The following is a 19,918-nucleotide window of genomic DNA, read 5'->3' on the forward strand; positions in this document are numbered from 1 at the left end:
CATTACAGCAAGCTTAAATGTCAACACGCATACACACATAGAAGTCTCGGTGGTGCGCTCCAAAACTTAAACCACCATGTTGCTACAATACAAAAAAAAATTAAGTTAACTTTTATCTGCGAATATTTGTGGCATGGTTGAAGACTCTGGGAGTTTTGGAGTAATAAACTAGCAGTGGCCTCACCTTACAGTCACCGCTAGTGTTAGCACAAACTAGCAGTGTGACGATGTCCCTCATCAGCTTGTGTCCGGGTAATGCCTTCTCTTTTGCTGTAATAATGGTCCGCTGTGGCATCTTTTTTGGTCTCATCACAATTAAAGACTTGCTGCGGAACAAATCCCCCTTTCGCTGATAAAACCAATGAAGGCAGTGCTTGATAAACTCTTCCACTCGCCATAGCTTTGTTGAAGCTTGCAGAAATGCACATGCTCTTTCTCTTGGTCCTTGTGAAGATATTTAACCCCCTAGGCAAAGTCCGCAAACATAAAGGTTATTTGATTTTATAATGGTTGCAAATGTGGACTTGCTTATTGAAGTGAAGGAGCTGCGAGCCCAAGCTAACTGGCCAAAACGCAAAGTCAGAGCAGTTGCCTAGCAACCCGGAGCTATACAGCGAGAGTTTGGACACATTTAAAGGATTTTTGATCACACCAAGTGATCTTTAAGACAGGCTGACACAGCTCTGACAGATAAAGCAAAACAATTGTGGAAATCAACTCGTCAGAAGTGCCGCTCGTCGTCTAAGCTCTTCCAAGTGGCTACGCCCGTATGTAGAGGATGTAAACAGGATGTGATGTAGGCGGCCCCGCCTCTTCAAAATGGCACACAAAATGAATGAACAAAGCGTTGGTACGTCGAGACATGGTTCTGTCACAGAGGCATATTTGGCGTGATGTAAACTTTCGTAAACCGAAAAGGTTGCAAATGTGGGCTTTCGTAAATCAAGGTTCCACTGTATATGTGCATTTTAGTCACTTGCAAATGTGATCAGAAGTTAAGGCCAAACCAAAAAATTTACCAGTTGGCCAAAATCCATGTAATTTTTACAATTATCAAACATAGTTAAACTCATAAATGCTGGGCCCCCCTTGAACATTTCTCTAACCTTTTCAAAACACAGCAACACACAGCACGACACAAATTTGTAACATGAGGTCATGTCTGAAACCTGTCATTTAATCGTCTTCACCTGGGTCTACTACCAAAGCATGGGGACTCTTCCTTTTCTCCTGATTGATTTGTTGTGGCATCGTCTGATGGTGTTTTTCTGGTATCAGGGTGTCTACGCGTGTGATTGCATGGGACTAATCCACTTGGGGAGTACGGTACTGCGGCGTACGGTACTGGTGCTGATCTGGGTGACACTTAAGCTTCCTTGGCATTTATGGGCCGCTCGTTAAAAGATGTATCTTCCTGAAGAAGTGTAACACTGTGTGATTGAGTGCGATACCTCTGGTATGTCCGCAGGTGCTGGAACCATTTTGTCCTCGGTCTGAGCGGTTAACTCTGGGAGTGGAGGCGCTTGAGGTCAATCAGTCCAGCAGCGACACCACTGTACACATAAACTCAAATAACAGTTTCCCCTCAGATACGTCCTCCCCTAACTCCGAAGACATGTACTGCAACGCCTCCCTTGCAGAGACAGAACTAGTCTCTATCCCGCTGACTACTATCAGTTCGTCTTTTTCAGATGCCGACTCCGTAAATCCTTGTGACCCCCAATCAGGAAGTCCTTCTGTTGCAGGCGAATCACATATTCTGCCACAGCTAGAGACCCAAACAGACTCACCTGACACCATCCTTTGCGTAGATGTGATTCCCGCTCCTTCTGAATTTGTACCCAGTGAGAACAGAATTTCAGTTAAGTTGGGAACATCTCTTAGCCCAGCACTACAAGAAGAAATTCCTAGTTGGTAACTATTAAGACTGCCAGTCCATGATCAGTGTGCATGTAAGTACCTACAAAGGAGCACACATGTATTGAAACATGGTTTCCATATTACTGGGACCATTCAGCTCCTCCTCAAATACTGTGAAATTCTCCAGCCAGGTCACATTTTCTTCCTCCCATTGAAGGGATCTAAAACATTCTCCGAGACGTCTTGACTGTAAAAGCCTTCATTGTGGCTCTTTGCACAAAGAAAGTGGTAGCTGGAGGCGACAACAAGTCCAGGCAAGCTCCCCCACAGGACGTAAAGACTTCCTAACTGCATTCCACAGAGCAAAATGACTTTTATATTGTGGTTATGAATATGAGCCTATAGGCTATAAAAAGGGGGCTTGATCCTACATTCTCTATTTTTCAAACTTTTGTATATGTTTAAAATGTTGTACTTTTGTTCATAGGTTGGTGTGTTTTTAACTTATTTCTGCTTTCATTCGTGTGCCACTCCTTAATATCATGAATGAACTAGTATGAGAAATTCATGATTATCACGAGAATTTCAAGGAGAGTCCATATATGGCTGCCAGAACATTTCTTTTGGATGTAAGAATTATGTACCTAAACCGGAGTAATATAGCAATGGCAAAATGTGTTTTTTGGAGAGCTAGAAACCTACTTCTGGTCACTGCTCATTTGCTTTTGCCACATCAGCTGTTTTTGAACAAATCACAGTTAGGTTCCAAAATATTCATCCAATCATGTCCAATATCCAATTATTTTTACTGTTTGATAATAACCATTATTTAAGAATACAACCGTGAGAGGAACAAGAGAAAAATAATGTATTTTTATCCAGTACACAACTTGAAATTAATGTAGTGTTTTATTAAAAAGAACTTAAGATAGTCCCCCACTGGGATCCAATATCATTTCAAAGCCCCTGAAAAGAGCAAGACAGGACCACTTTAAGGTAATGAACTTAATGGGCCTTCCCTTTTCCCGTTTGTCTTGTGTCCTGTTGTTTTCCTTGCCTTGGCACATTTTGGCCAAGTGCCACAGCGGGAACTCCCCCAACTTCTCCTGCTTTCACGTTTTCTTTGTGTTCACAAAGCTCCCATGGTGACGACTTCCACACTGACTTTGCCTTCTCTCTCTCCACTTGCATGTAATTCCTTGCAGTCCATTATCTATTGCTTGGTCTTGAAACATTTTCAACCTTTCCCCTTCAGGGAGCTGTCTGTTTGCCAGCAGAAGCAGCAATCGGAGTAACTGGAAAAGGACATGTATTCATATAATTGGCCATGAAATAACCTCCATATTTGTATGACTTCCGACAGTGGCTGCCTGTTTTTACGAAGCATTAAAAAAAAGGGGTGACGTTCTGTTCCGCCGTGCATGTGCTAATAATTCTGTCATATAAATTATTAAAACACACATAGCTGAAGGCATTGCAGTATAAGAGCGCAGCTTCAATCCATCTGCTTTGTTTTTTTGCTTTTTATAATTTTGTCAAATATTAGCTATAGGTTTTCATGTGCCTACCCCGCCCACCTGTGCCAAATCATGCATACACATGAAGTGTACATCATTGAACATGTTAAGTCTTACGGTAATTCTTTGTTTTTTACCATCATTTGCCCGAATCATGTATTTTAACTCATTAAAGCGAACCACATCTAATTCATGTACTCATGTGTTTATTAACTGAGTTTCCATCACTCTCACCATTCTATACTCCTCTGCTTAAAATACAAATTTACTGGTTATGATGGTGTACTTGAGTCATATGTGCCGCTATTCCCTTAAATACTGTAAGACAGACCTGGGCATTGTGCGGCCCGCGGGCCGCATCCGGCCCTTTGTACGTCCCTGTCCGGCCCGCGTGAGGCCAATTATAAATTACAAAATACATTTTAAAAAGCATCTATTTCGAGTGTGCAATACAACGGTGCTGCTTTTGTTTTGAAAAGCGTTATTTGTATTACTTCCGTGTGGACGTATGCTCGTGCGCGCAGCGGCAATCTCAAATTACAAAATAAATTTAAAAAAACATCTTTGTCGTGCGTGCAATACAACTGTGCTGCTTTTATTTTGAAAAGTGTTATGTGAGTATGTCCTGTGAGGGAAGGCGCACAGCGACAAGTGATGCCCGCTAAAAAGAGAACAGTTGATGACGAATGGCGTGTTTTCAACAAGACAAGTAAAGGTAAAGCTGTGTGCTTATTTGTGGTACACACGTTGCTGTGTTTAAAGAATATAGTGTAACGACCTGCTGAAGTAGATGTTGTCTTCTTGAGTTGCGTAAATGAGTGAGGAGACGTGCGTGTGGAAGGAACGAGATATGTTGAGCTGTGTTAGTATAGCTTGCTCAATAAAAGTTTAAAAAGAGCGTCAGACTTGATGTGCACTTCTTCTGGACGCTACAATTGGTGGCAGAAGTAAAACTTTGCGCATACTGCACTGTTTGTGTGCTACGTCATCGGGAGGTACGTGCCACGTGAGGAGCTCGCCGCAAAGAGAGAGAGAGAGAGAGCGTTTACAGGTGCAGCCACGCTGCTTGCCACGGGGGGAATTCCGCCCTCAATGAAGACTCCCAGGTTTGATGGCAAGGCGAACTGGGAGGCATTTCATCCCACTTCTGACATCAATTGTAGCGTCCAGAAGAAGTGCACACCAAGTCTGATGCACTTTTTAAACTTTTATTGAGCAAGCTATACTAACACAGCTCAACTTATCTCGTTCTTTCCAAAAGGAAAACCAATCCTCACTCCTCATTTCCGCAACAGCAACGCTTCCTCCTTCTGCGCCAATCACCTTACAGGCGTGCTACGTTCACGTTTTCTTATCTGGTTAAATAAAGGTTTTACAACAAAGAGGATGCAGGATAAAGTGACAGAAATTGAAATTTTTGTATTGTAATATACATCAGGAAGTGTTGTGTAAGAAAGTGTTAAAAATAAAACCATCAAAAGCCATCTGCTTTTGTATAAAGATAAGTTAGGTTAAATGAAAATATTATTATTATTATCTATCTTACGGTATATCAAAAATAATTTGAGCAAAATTTAATTGAAATATTGTCAGTGTGGCCCTCCAGCAGTGCTCGGGTTGCTCATGCGGCCCCCGGTAAAAATTAATTGCCCACCCCTGCTGTAAGACTTCCCCAGGCACCCGTGACTCCGCTGTGGGTGTTAAATGTCAATTGAAGTAGGTGTAAGCTCACTTTGACCTCAACCACTATGTACTATCATAGATGTTATATCTGCTGTTAAATATAGATGTAGCTGCAAACTGTCTTGGAGGGTATTTATCACTATTTCCTTCATTGTGTGTTTTATTCAAATACTAATAACTAGCGTATCTTAAGAGAGCTTTTAAACTTGCAACCAGGCTTAGATCTGTTCTGTAAGTCACAACATTTTTGGAATGTCACAACATTTTTGGAATTTGATGGGATGGATTACTTATAACTGATTGATCAAGTTACAGTATGCCCGCCATGCCTCATGTCATGTTTTGCTGCGTCTGTTTGGGACAGGTGCTAGAGAACTACAACAAGGGAAAAACAGCGTTGCTGTCTGCAGCCAAGATCATGGTGAGCCCGACAGAAGTGGACTTGAACCCAGAGAGCGTGTTCATGGCTGCGTCCAACGCGGCCCAGCAGCCGACGCCTACAGCACACCATCGCAGGAACAACAGTGTTCGGTCAGTATTGGGCAACATATGCATGAATGCCACTCTACATCAGGGGTGTCCAATTTTTTCCCACCGAGGGCCAAACATAGGAAAATAGAAGCACACGAGGGTCTCTTATACGACATGTATGTTCTTAATTACATGTTGTATGCTAAATAGTTACGTACATATAAAGAAAGAAAAATACTGCTTATTTGTAGTGATGGGCAAATGATGCCTCAGTGAGCATATGACACTCTCAATAGCTGCACTAATCCTGTGTTGCTGTTTTATAATCGTCGTCCGCAATCTACTGGGTTAAAAAGTCGCTATAATCTGCTTCCAAATAAAACTATAGTTAGCCTTTATTTTTTTAATGAGTAGCTGTGATCAGAATCAGAATCAGAAATACTTTATTAATCCCCGAGGGGAAATTTAAAATTTCAGCACAATCCAAGATCAGACAAACATTACAGGGAGACAGAACAGATAAGGGTAACCTGACTCTCGCCAGGTCCTTGTAGTTCGCTGAGCTCTACACAAAGATCTGGGATCGAGGGCAATGCAAACTCCTTCAAGATAGCAAAAAATAATGAACCAATCAGAATCGCCGGGCGGGATTTCATAGATGTGACGTTGCGCCGAAGCGACTGTTTGATTCAAACAACAATGGAGGCACGCAGTGAGGAGTCTGCTGACATTGATTCTGCTACTGCAACTGTTTTGTCGAATCTATCGAATATTAATTCTTTAAAAGATGAACAGAGAACGGTTTTGAAGGCATTTATTAACTTTTCGCTCTGTTGTTATCCAATACGTTGGCTGTTCTGTTTTGGATTTCCCAACGTCACTCTCATCAGCGTCACGGGTTGATTTCGATGTGAGTGGTTGAAGTAGCACGTCATTCAAGATTCAAGACAAGTGGTTTACCCAATCACATACAATTTTTTAATTTTTTTTACAAGGCCCCGCCTTCTGAAATACATCTCCTATTGAGAAGTCCCAGATCCTTGTGTGGAACTCAACGACCTACAAGGATCTGGTGAGAGACAGGTTAGCAAAAAGGAATATAAAAAGCGTAACATCTACCAAGTCAAATTCCTTGTGTGTTAAACTTGGCCAATAAGTTGATTCTGATTCTTTAGTTAATGAACCCAATAGCAAACAGAAAAATAACACTGCCTTAAAGGCCTACTGAAACCCACTACTACCGACCACGCAGTCTGATAGTTTATATATCAATGATGAAATCTTAACATTGTAACGCATGCCAATACGGCCGGGTTAACTTATAAAGTGCAATTTTAAATTTCCCGCGACACTTCCGGTTGAAAATGTCTAGATATGATGACGTATGCGCGTGACGTCACGGAGAGAACGGAAGTATTCGGACCCCATTGGATCCAATACAAAAAAGCTCTGTTTTCATCCCAAAATTCCACAGTACAGGACATCTGTGTTGGTGAATCTTTTGCAATTTGTTTAATGAACAATGGAGACCACAAAGAAGAAAGCTGTAGGTGTGATCGGTGTATTAGCGGCGTACTACAGCAACACAACCAGGAGGACTTTGAGATGGATAGCAGACGCGCCATTGCTAGCAAATGTCACAGTGACCGCCGACCGCATCTGTGATCGAGTAAAGTCCTTTGTCGCTCCGTCGATCGCTGGAACGCAGGTGAGCACGGGTGTTGATGAGCAGATGAGGGCTGGCTGGCGTAGGTGGAGAGCTAATGTTTTTAGCATAGCTCTGTGAGATCCCGTTGCTAAGTTAGCTTCAATGGCGTCGTTAGCAACAGCATTGTTAAGCTTCGACAGGCTGGAAAGCATTAACCGTGTATTTACATATCCATGGTTTAATAGAATTGTTGATCGTCTGTCTATCCTTCCAGTCAGGGGTTTATTTATTTTGTTTCTATCTGCATTTGAGCCCGATGCTATCACGTTAGCTCCGTAGCTAAAGTGTTTCGCCAAAGTATTGTCATGGAGATAAAAGTCACTGTGAATGTCCATTTCGCGTTCTCGACTCTCATTTTCAAGAGGATATAGTATCCGAGGTGGTTTAAAATACAAATGAGCCCTTGTACCTAAGTTACGGTCAGAGCGAAAAAAGATACGTCCTGCACTGCACGCTAGTCCTTCACTCTCACGGTCCTCATCCACGAAGCTTTCATCCTCGCTCAAAGTAATGGGGTAATCGTTGCATTCTCTGTCCGAATCTCTCGCTGCATTGTAAACAATAGGAAAATATGAGCAGCCCTTCCTCCTGTGACGTCACGCTACTTCCGGTATAGGCAAGGTTTTTTTTTATCAGCGACCAAAAGTTGCGAACTTTATCGTCATTGTTCTTTACTAAATCCTTTAAGCAAAAATATGGCAATATCGCGAAATGATCAAGTATGACACATAGAATGGATCTGCTATCCCCGTTTAAATAAAATTTCAGTAGGCCTTTAATTAGCGCTATAAGATCAAAATGATCCCAGACTTCTGAATTTTTCCTTCTTCCTAGATTTGTTTCAATCGACAGGGGTGATAAAAACTGATGTCTAACGCGGCAAACCACTGCGACTGCTTTTAGTATGAGCTGTGACTTGTGAGACGAAAGGGTTGCTTCCTGATAAACGCAGTTTGGCGCTTTACAGTCAAATGACAGAGTGACACACACACTGAGCCTTTCGAGGACGCAGTATCACACTGTTTCATAAGGCATTAATGCCTTAGTATCGTTTGACCCATTGCTACAGTACTTTTGTTTCACAGGTGACCAAATAGCTTGCAACTGTTTTTATTCAAAATTAGGACGCGTGCATCATTTCATGTTCATAGTGTGAAAATTGTCCTCGGGGCTGGACTTTGGACACCCCAGATTTTACATGATGTGTGTACAAAAAAAACAGGGCTATTTAACATTTTTGCAGTAGATTCCTAAAATCACCAGAGCACTAGCGGTTTTTTGCAGTATGTCTTTAAAAACAGCAGAGGACTCATGTCATAAAGAGGATCTTTGGCCAGCATTTTTGTAGCGCGTTCTTAAAAACAGCAACACAATCCTGTCATATACTGTAACTTAAGGGTAACTCCTTTAAGGGGTCATATTGGGATTTTGTTTTACATTTAAAACACTTCCTTGTGGGCTACGTAATGTGTATTGGTGGTGCTTTGATCAACAATTTGCATAGATTTTGTTTTACAGAATATTTTTAAGCTGATTTCTGACCGTCTCTTCAGTATATGCAGTTGTGTGGCCAAACTTAGACCATTGTAAACACATCGGAAGATGTTTGCATTGACATTTTAACCTCCAAAAAGGCCAGCGTCCACTTGTATTCGGCATAACAGGGCTATTGTCTCTAGAAATTTGCAACTGATAAGATAAATAGAATAAAAACAAAAACGGCAGAGGATGCTGGTTCTCAAAATATGAAAAATAGTAGAAAGAGAAGTCTGGCCCCCCAGTCCTTGGCTTCCTGGAAATGTGGGCCCTAGAACGATTTAGTTGAATAGCCCTGGTCTACAGTATATAAATCCTCACAGCTGACAAAGCACATCAGAGCAAAAAGTAATCCACAATGCCAAGTGAATCACATTACTGCTGCACTTATCATTTCCCCAAAGCTGAACAAAAATGTTTTAAGTTTTTAGCAAGGTGCAAGTTAAGGTGAAAACCATTAAGGTTTTCTGAAATTGCTGTTTGCTCTATAAAACATGAGACTCATTTTCAAACTCACTGCCACTAATTTAATTTGTTTTGTTTTCTCAAACTTGTAATTTTTGTCTGTTATGTTTGTTTAACAAAAATAAAGACAAAAAACATTGTCACGGTAAGAAAGCATGCAATCACTAACTCTTCAATCATGCACCCTTCTCTCATGCACGCATGCACAATGTTTGACCACAGAGCAGTTGCAACGTACGGTAGTATTCAGTTCCTTCCACGTTTTAGTCCCTGTCCCATGTCTATGCACTGATAGAGGTCGGTATGTTGTGTTTCCTGCATTAGAAGCACCCACTTCTGATCTCACACTCTCCCATCCCTGTTTCTGGTGTTTACTTGATCAGTAGTCGCTACACCACATGGACAAAAGATTTGGATACAAGACTATTTCACCCAAGACCTGTCTTTTAGACTGTCTAAAAGAATATGTGTGAAATGCACAAACTGTGTTCTAGTCTGAAGCAAAAGAGTTTCAGGTCAAGGCTCACATGTTCTTCCACACCAAAGTACAAAGGGTCTTCCCCAAACTGTTTCCACAAAAATGGAAGCATGAAATGGTCACGGTAAGCCGAAACATTAAAATTCTTGGTAAATTTGTCTCGTCTCCTCTCAGATTGAGCAATAGATGTGTCGCAAAGCTTTTGTCCATATGTTTAACCTTTGCCCACTTTCCACGTCTTTGTAGTTGATATCTTCTTCACGACTATCCTGCTACTCTGTCACTACTCTCCTTTCTCCCCCTCTCCTCTAGTTCGTGTGCCCAGTCTGAAATATCTCTGGATGGTTTCTCTGAGTGTCCTCCTCCTCCAGTACCCGTAGTGTTGCGTGGAGCACGAGAGCGCCTCACTGTAGAACTTAGAGACCGCAAAGCTCCCCTGGCTGTCATGGAAAGCTTGTCAGATGCCGAATCCGTATACAGTCTGGATTCCCGGCGCTCTTCTGCCGCGCTTAGAGGTTCCCCATTGCTCAGTAGCCTCCCTTTTCCTTTGGATGCCACCATTCCAGAAGAGAACCCATCTCTCAGCTCTCGCACTGAACTACTGGCTGCTGACTGCCTTTGCCAGGCCACACCAGAGCACCTGGGAGAAATCAGCCCTTTCTTTACGCCGTCAGATGCTGCATCCAAACCGGAGTACTCCATGCAGCTGTCCCCTGCCACGCCTCGCTACAGTGGACAGTATTCCCCTAAGCCTCTCATGCCAGAGCAGAACCCATACCCCCAAATTTCTGTTGATGTGCAACAGATGCCTGGCATCTACAGCCCAGGTAGCACTCCCGACGCTCCCCTCAGTCCGCAGATTGCTTCAAGAGCAATGGATGGAGACATGGATCAGTGGGACTTCTGCCCAGAGACCAGGCAGGTAAACACTCCTCCTCCACCCCAGCTATCCAACGGAAACCCCAGCAGGACAGTACTAGAATTCGCCCAGTATTTGGACTCTCTATTCAGGTTAGATGGCAGCAGCTCACCGCCGTTGGATCTCTCTGACGGTGAGTCTGAGTCAGGACGTGGCTCCCTCGGGCATGTCGAATGCTTGGCAGACGGACCGGATGACAAACAACTTCTGGCCAGGGCAACTCTGGAGCCCAACCTGGTCCCTAAGCCCCCACGCACTTTTGCCGGATCGGCTGATCCTTCCTCTGGCATCTCCTTGTCACCCTCCTTCCCTCTCTCATCTTCTGAAGAACTCAATGACCTTTCACCCGGTGAGGGGGTTCCACCTGCCATTCATTCGCTACGAACATCTCCCCCTATCCACTGTCCTGAGGAAAACACTCTGTCCTCTATGGTGTAGTCAGCTCTATAAGCTACTCCGCAATGAAGAGGTACAGTCGTCCCAGATTTAAAAACATATCACAGTACGTGCATGCAATGGAATGTAGTCACTCATCAGAGATCTATGGACAGAGTTTGACTCTCTAGCTTTCAAATAATTTCCATTCTTCAGGTGTCCTCCCCCACTTGAACTATGTTTATAGCATTTTCACACTATTGCAATGACTGCAAAAAAGATACCTCTCTGCATGCCAGGGGGCTGTGCTGCTTTTGGGTGGAAAAGAACAACTGTAGCTACACGATGCCGTTCCAAAACAAGTCGTGAGACGTCTCAGCATATGTTCACCCCCCTGACTCCACTTTAACGATACCAGGAGTAGTTACCTTATCCTAGCAGGGATTCAAAAACTAACACTGTAGAAAGAGCCAGTTTGCATAGGCGCATCTTCTCTGGTTGGTGTACTCTACTTTTTGCACCCTCAGCAGCCTCAGAATAGTTAGTTTTTTTTCCTCTTACTTTTTATTTTTTACTTTTCAATCAGGAATGTGAAGATGGACATATGTCAGTCGCTGTGACATGACACAATGTTCCTCAGGTCTATTCAGAGTTGGTGTTAAGAAAAGAGATTGTGTGTGTGGGTAAAGTCACGTGTCTTAAACATTTAGTGATTGTGACAAAAGTTAATACGGACGCCTATGGATGTTTTTAAACTTTTTGGTTACTCTTTATAGCGCATGATATTTATTTTGTATTTCTTTTCAAAGAGAACTCGTCATCAAGCCACTTGGGCTGTGTCTCAAATTGAACACTTCCGTCAGTGCACTCCAATATGTACACTATGCCCCGTTGCCAACTCAGTAATGAAAGTAGCTATTGTATGTCCTAAAATCTGTAAGAAGTGGTTAAGTGACGTCATTCAATTATTATAATATGCCCTTACGCAACAATTTTGCGAATGTCTTCTCCCTCTATTTCCGATCAACATTTGCAATAAACGTGATTGTTCTGACACATCGATTAGTTGTAGCTCCAATAGCTCTTTGTCTCTTTTTAATTCCCACTGCAAGGAAGCTAACACTCTAGTAAATCAATAAGAGTTGTGGTTGCTCACTGAGTTGACTATCTGAAAAAATTGCACGTCACATTTAACCCAAAAGAGCTATACACGCGGAAGAAAATGGATGGATGGATGGAGCTATACAATGATCAACATATATAGGCAGGAACATAATCCAGGTTTAAGAATGATACATATTTTCACACGAAAATCTCCAATAACGTCAGAAAAAAATCGCTAGTAGGGATGGGTACCGAGTTTGGTACTTTTATAGGTACTGACTGCAGTCAGTCAGTATTATTATATTATTAATATTGTTTAAAACAATACAATAGAATGTACTACTAAAAACTGCAATAGTTTTATGAAGTAATGTAATAATGTATAGTATTTACCTTAGAGAGTGGACTTTTATGGTATCTCTTGCGAGCTGCTTTTCCATCAAACATACTATCAATATTTTCTCCATATTTTCATGAATAAATGTCCTTTTGTTTAAAAATGGTTTTAACAGCTTAAGCTGGCGTTATTTTAATATGTATGGACTCATTCTGCTTCAGTGCAATGCTTGCACTGCTTCGCCAGGTCGGGTACACACACCCCTCAGTAATGTTGCTCCATGATTTTTTTCTTTAATTCAACGAATATCATCTGCTTCTTCTCAGCGCTGTCCTTCCCCACTCACATTCTTTGTTCCCATGCAAGTGAATAAAGAAAGTGAGTGAGTTTGCAAGTGAAACATCTGTTTCACTTGCAAACTTCAAACGGGGTTCACTGTGACATTTGCTAGCAATGGGGCGAATCCAAATTGTTGCTTGCAATTTATAGCATACAAATTAGCTGAGGGACAGCTCCTATTCAAGAAACTGTAAGCCCAGGTACCAATATATGTGATTGGATTTTTCTAGCACCTTTTTAGACACTCAAAGCGCTTTACACTGAGAACCCATTATCCATGTGGTAAGCTACACACTTTGTATCCACATCTACCTTGGGGTAGACTGATGCAAATGTGGCAGCCAATTCGTGCCAACGGCCTCTCCGACCTCCATTAAAAATCAATTCACACCCATATACCAGTGTGGGCTGCACTGGGGACTAGGAGGGCGCAGCAGTCACAGGGACTGTTAAAGTTGGGTTTAAAACTACCAAACCCTACAGTTTCTGGATGACTCGCTCTACCTCCATAGCCACTGCCACCCCATATAAGTGGCAACACTGATACTATGTACTTAGTACTTTGTTTTTGAGGGCACATATTTTGACAGTGTAGTGCTGTCCCAAATCCGTTTTTGTCCTTGTGCACACACCGGAGATGACGATCGCAATAATTATCCCCTTTTTTTTCCTTCTTCTTCTCCCCTTCTAAATTCTGAATTGCAAGCGCTCTAGTTCGTCCCTACCATTCCACTTTCTAGCCAAAATGGCCATTATTGAGGGTGGTTAGGCTCCAATGTTGCACACTCATGGATGTAATTTGCAGTGGGGAAATAGTAGTGGGGGCTTTTACCCAGCACTTTTTCAAAAAGCAGTTTTTATCCCCTGCACCTTTTAAGGTCCAAAAATGTCATGCTATTGAATTAGACTGACCGTACGTCCTCTTTTCCCCGGACATGTCCTCTTTTGCGGGGCTGTCCGGGCGGAGTTTCTTAAATGCCTCAAATGTCCGGCATTTTGAGTTAGGGTTGCATGTATTTTCAATGTACGTTCAGGGTTAAGAAGGGGTTAAAAACAAAAAAAATTGTGAAGGTGTGCGCACGCAGCAGCATTTGTGAGGGAGGGGCAGAGACAGAGAGAGAGAGAGAGTTATGATAAACGCGCATGCGTCGCCAGGCCCTGCTTTTTATCGATAGATTTATTAGATTTAATTTTTTATTATCTATAACGGGTGTCAAAAGTGTGCCCCGGAGGCCATTTGCGGCCCACAGCTAATGTTTTAAAGGCCCACGGCACATTCTAAAAATACTATTAAAATAAACAAAAAAATAACAAAAGTTGAAATAAAAAAGCTTAAAGGTGAAATGTAATTTAGAAAAAGTTGCAATGTTGACAGTTCAAACTGTCATTGCTCAAAACATAATATTGAATCAAAATCTAAGTTATTATGAATTATTGACCTATCCAAGGTTCCGATTACTTCACATCAAATATTCCACTTTGAAAAATATTTTTGGTGAAAGATTTTGCATATTTTGTGTGTTTGCCATTAAAAACATAGTTTTGTTTGACAAAAAAGGGCGGAAGACAAACAAACAAAAAAACAACATAAATAAAACTAAAACATTTTTAAATGAGGGATAGATCTGAAGTTGAGGTAGACTCCAGAGATTTAAGCGTTAAATATAAAATGTATGTATGCCCTGGCACACCATTATCATAATTTCATGACCGAAGCAAAACACTTTTTACACTTTTATACTGAAATAAATACACCTACAACTTATTAAATAAAAACATAGAAAAAACTACCAGCAGCGGTAAAGTTTAGATCCATGAAGGAAAGAAGAAAGTGAATGAATGTTTATAACTGAATACATTTACATATGTATACAAATTTGTTTTCTTTTTTTATAATTTTTTTTAATGAATTAAGTAAAGTTTATGACAACCTTTTTCCAAAACACAATATAGAATGTGAGATATAACAGGATAATGCATACGTTTATAATTTTTTTTCAAAACGCTTACAAAAAATGGGACCCCAAAAATTTACTGTGGGACCCTATTATGAAAATTCCTAGCACCAACACTGCTGTCAACAGAGGAGAAAAAATGCTTTATTTAAATAAATATATTATTTATAAAGCAAGTTCTAGTATCTTTGGCAAATTTTCACCTAGTCCCGGCCTTGGCGTGCTGCCCGGCTTGGCACGCATATATGTGTCCTCTTTTTGGGATTTCAGAATATGGTCAGCCTATATTGAATGGAGACAAGTCAAACACTAGCGCCAGGCGGGAAAACGGACGCTCCATCGGAAGCTTGTCCCTTTCGACTGTCCATAAGCTTGTTGATTGGCTTTCTAGGGCTGCCTTCTTACCAACGTGACAATGATTGACAGACCACGCAATCAGATATTAAAAATAAGGAAGACGTATTAAAAAACCCCAATTAAGGTTAGGTGCACCACTCAAAGGTAGTTATGTTGTTGACTAAGACTTGCCCTCGGCGAATAAGGACGCAAATTGCAGAGAAAGTTTTTGCCATTCTTGGTATCAGAAAGTATTAATCTTGGTTTGATTCCCAGGCAAGGCATTAAAACAATCTTGAAAAACCCAAGCAAAGTTATTTATTTCAATGCTGTTATTTCGTACAAACTCTAAATTAGTGAACAATCACTTATAGTACTCCAAAACATCTAATCCCTTAGAAACGCGCTGTTTACGCGAGCCAGCCACTTCTGAAATCCAAAGTTGGTCCCTGGTTAGGCTCTGACGTTGCAGAATCACCATGTGGGCCGTGTTAAATGCAGAACCCGGGAACTTACCGTACTTCTCCAAGCCTTGGTACGGAAGTGTGCGAGTTGAGACACAGCCTAACGGGACTGACATTCGGGCACTCTTGGGCACATTATGTTTGCTCAGGCCCCCTCTTTGCCAAATAAATGATTACAGTGATATTGCCAAATGTATTTTTCTGATGTACTTTTTGTATATGTTTACTGCTTTATTTGAGCTATGTTTACTATCTCCTACCCCGCTCATTCCCATGTAGACTGTTACACGCCACAGGAAAGACATCACCTGACTCTCCATGGCTTTCCGGTCACCAACCGCAACCCCCGGACGTGTGTTTGTGTCGACATTCTGGCCGCAATAAACCCTTTAGATCGTAGTTGTCTTTCACCCCTTAGCAACCGTAACCCCTCTTTTGAGGCGTTTTACTAACACGAATGCTACCGTAATCGCGCCATATCAAAGAAATCCTCTCCCGACCCTGCATCCTCCAATTGTCCCCAGGATGTAATTTTTCTCATTCTCAAGGTGCTCTCAGACATGACGGACGTCAGGTGTTTTGCTTCCCTTTAATCTGGTTCGCCTTGTTCTTCCTTGAGGTTTGACTGCGTGGATAAATGAGCAGGCAACAATTCTACACATGTGGCAGACTATCTTCCATATGGGGGTTAACAGGACGGCTCACTACTTACATTATTTATTACCATAAACTGTTTTCACTTTTATTGCTGTATTTGATGGTGTTGTTATCCTTATTGCTATTGCAAACAGATTGGTTTGATATCAGTGTTTTTTTAATTTTTTATTTCATTTGATAGTGAATCATTTTTTAAAACATTCCCAGTATAAGAATTGTGATTTTTTTTTTCCCCACCGTTTAAATGGAAAGGTATTTGACATACTGCCATGACATTTTTACTAAGGTTCCGTAGTGGTGAGACATTCTGCAGAATGACCTTTTGTGCAATGCCCAGCCCAGAGTCGCCATGGTGATGTGTACAGTTTTTGTTGGGAACCAGAGTTTTTACTCGAATCTTGCCAGATTACGGACACTGCACAGATAATCTTGCCAGTCCCACTTGTCTCTCTATCTCTCACACACACACACATGCACTTTGGTTACACACCCGTTTCGTAGTTTAGCTTTCAGCCAGTCAAAGCAATGTGTACAGCACCATTTTCTGTGTCTAACTATGTAAGCAGATGTCTAAAAAAATAATGGGTTCCAATAGTCATGTAGAGAGCAACTATATTTAAAAAAAGAGAGAAAGTATATCTCTATATTTAAAACATCAGTATTGACAGAGTATGAGAAATAATTCATCAGAAAATTATTTATTTTAACTTGTCAAATTTCCAAATTGGTCTATAATGAGCTCGGAATATTTCCAAGTATGTAGTGTCCATGTTTACCTAATCTGCTTCCTTCCTCTCCTGTCCCCAATGAGAATGTATGTGATCCCTTCCCTTACTGAAACTTTGCCTGTTATGGAATAAATTACAAACCATGAAAAGAATGCTGTCTCCGTCTCATGTATTTTTTTCCCCACTTTTATTTACAAACCCCAAAACCAGTGAAGTTGGCACGTTGTGTAATTCTTAAATAAAAACAAAATACAATGATTTACAAATCCTTTTCAACCTATATTGATGTAGGTTGAAAATATACGCTATATACACTGCGAAGACAAGATACTTAACGTTCGAACTGGAATACATTAGCTTTTGCAAATAATAGCTCATTTGGAATTTGATGCCTGCAACATGTTTTGAAAAAAGCTGGCACAAGTGGCAAAACAAACTGAGAAAGATGAGGAATGCTCATCAAACACTTATTTGGAACATCCCACAGGTGAACAGGCTAATTTGGAACAGGTAGGTGCCATGATTGGGTATAAAAGCAGCTTTCATAAAATGCTCAGTCATTCACAAACAAGGATGGGGTGAGGGTCACCACTTTGTGAACAAATGCCTGAGCAAATTGTTTAAGAACAACATTTCCTAACCAGCTATTGCAAGGAATTTAAGAATTTCGCCATCTACGGTCTATAATATCAAAAGGTTCAGAAAATCTGGAGAAATCACTACACTTAAGCAGCAAGGCTGAAAACCAACATTGACTGTCTGTGACCTCCGATCCCTCAGTCGGTACTGCATCATAAACCGACATCAGTGTGTAAAGGATATCACCACATGGGCTCAGGAACACTTCAGAAAACCACTGTCAGTAACTACAGTTTGTCACTGCACCTGTAAGTGTAAGTTAAAACTCTACTATGCAAAGCGAAAGCCATTTATCAACAACACCCAGAAACGCCACCGGCTTCGCTGGGCTCGAGCTCATCTTAGATAGACTGATGCAAAGTGTAAAAGTGTTTTGTGGTCTGAGGAGTCCACATTTCAAATTGTTTTTGGAAACTGTGGATCTTGTGTCCTCCGGAACAAAGAAGAAAAGAACCATCCGGATTGTTATGGGTGCAACGTTCAAAAGCCAGCATCTGTGATGGTATGGGGGTGTATTAGTGTCCAAGGCATGGGTAACTTACACATCTGTGAAGGTCCAATTAATGCTGTACATACAGGTTTTGGAGCAACATATGTTTCCATCCAAGTAACGTTATAATGGCCGCTTATTTCAGCAAGACAATGCCAAGCCATGTGTTACAACAGCGTGGCTTCATAGTAAAAGAGTGCAGGTACTAGACTGGCCTGCCTGTAGTCCTGTCATCTTCCATTGAAAATGTGTGGCGCAATAGGGAGCCTAAAATACCACAATGGAGACCCCGGACTGTTGAATAACTTAAGCTGTACATTAAGCAAGAATGGGAAATAATTCCACCTGAAAAGCTTCAAAAATTGGTCTCTTCAGTTCCCAAACGTTTACTGAGTGTTGTTAAAAGGAAAGGCCATGTAACACAGTGGTAAAAATGCCCCTGTGCCAACTTTTTTGCACTGTGTTGCTGCCATTAATTTCTAAGTTAATGACTATTTGCAAAAAAAAAATAGTTTCTCAGTTCGCACATTAAATATCTTAACTTTGCAGTCTATTCAATTGAATATAAGTTGAAAAGGATTTGAAAATCATTGTGAATTACACAAGGTGCCAACTTCACTGGTTTGGGGTTTTGTAATTCAAAAAGTTTAAGGGTTCTTTTATTCTCTTTAAACGCTGCAGACATTAAAATGAATGGATCTAAATGTACTGCACTGTGTCTACAATAATCTAATATTAAAAGACTGCTTAATTTGACAATGCATTTTTCATATAGATTAATTAGTACTATGGAATGACCAGCTAATAACAAAAAACACCAGTGTGTCAGCTTTGATCCCAGTTACGTAGAACATCTGATTAGAGTATAATCAAAATGTCGCTTCTATACAGAAACAATTTGAAACGTGTTTCAAATGTGGCTTGCGTCGTCATAAACTACTGTAATTACACGTATTTATACTCCACTAATGAAATGCACAATATTTGCATATAAAAAGGTGTGTAAAAATGTGGACTTTTGAGTTGTTGCCACTAGAGGGAGACAACGTCTGAACTCCAACGCTAGCTTCACGGCACTTTTTCTTTTCAGCAATTTATTTTAAAAAAACAATATGATTCAACACATACACCATCCTTCAGAACATAAACAATATTAACACAAATCTGTATAATTTTACAAATGTGTACATGAAAAATATTTCCATTAAGGCTACACGACAAAATACAAAGAAGCGAAATCAACTTCCGGTTACTATTTCCGGAGGCTAACGCTGGTAGTTTGCTAACGAAATATCTCAGCCATGAATTAACATTGGAGTGTCCAGCTAAGTCCCAGAAAACGTCTCGGTAGGTAAACGTTGTCACGGTAGCAATAGGAATCTACGGTTATTGTCATTTTCGCTCATTGGTAACGTTACTTCAAGATGACATTCAGTTAGCTAATGTAGCTAGCTGTGTTTGCTAGGCTCGCTTCTACTAACCATAACATTGCGACACCCAGCTGTAATCAAACATCGCCCTTGGTTTTAAGATACTAAGGTTTCGATTCTTGTCTTGTCAACATTTTCCTTAATGGTTATGTGTACATTTCAGACCATTTAGTAAATCACTGCAGTCCATCTGTTTTTGTAAATTCTGATAGGAGATGGTTCAATCACTATTTATTGGACGTTTATCAGCATATGTGATGCTCACAAAAAGTAAGGGATATATTATGTTGTCGGGGTATACTTTCAGGATCAACATAACATGCACGATAGATAAATGCATACTGTATGCCTGTGTGTAATCTGGTTTGATTGATTGAAACTTTTATTTGTAGATTGCACAGTGAAGTACATATTCCGTACAATTGAC

General features: G+C 40.9%; 2 protein-coding genes across 3 annotated transcripts in view; both read left to right on the forward strand.

Moving 5' to 3' along the window:
- LOC133638765 (diacylglycerol lipase-alpha-like) overlaps positions 1 to 17,070 on the forward strand; it is a 47,665-nt gene extending 30,595 nt beyond the window's left edge. The window contains exons 18-20 of one of the 2 annotated variants that reach the window (XM_062031699.1): positions 5,425 to 5,591; positions 9,368 to 9,385; positions 10,031 to 17,070. In XM_062031699.1, the coding sequence (XP_061887683.1) occupies positions 5,425 to 5,591; positions 9,368 to 9,385; positions 10,031 to 11,075 (1,230 nt within the window). In that variant the 3' untranslated portion in view covers positions 11,076 to 17,070. The remainder of the gene's footprint in view (positions 1 to 5,424; positions 5,592 to 9,367; positions 9,386 to 10,030) is intronic. The other variant, XM_062031706.1, reaches the window with a different exon arrangement.
- A 2,156-nt stretch (positions 17,071 to 19,226) lies between these two features.
- Positions 19,227 to 19,918, forward strand: part of LOC133638735 (exostosin-2) — a 37,471-nt gene continuing 36,779 nt past the window's right edge. Inside the window, exon 1 of the mRNA XM_062031639.1 lies at positions 19,227 to 19,408. The gene's annotated coding sequence lies outside the window, so the exon portion shown is untranslated. The remainder of the gene's footprint in view (positions 19,409 to 19,918) is intronic.

The sequence above is a fragment of the Entelurus aequoreus genome, linkage group LG02 (assembly GCF_033978785.1).
Source record: "Entelurus aequoreus isolate RoL-2023_Sb linkage group LG02, RoL_Eaeq_v1.1, whole genome shotgun sequence".
Taxonomy (NCBI): Eukaryota; Metazoa; Chordata; class Actinopteri; order Syngnathiformes; family Syngnathidae; genus Entelurus; species Entelurus aequoreus.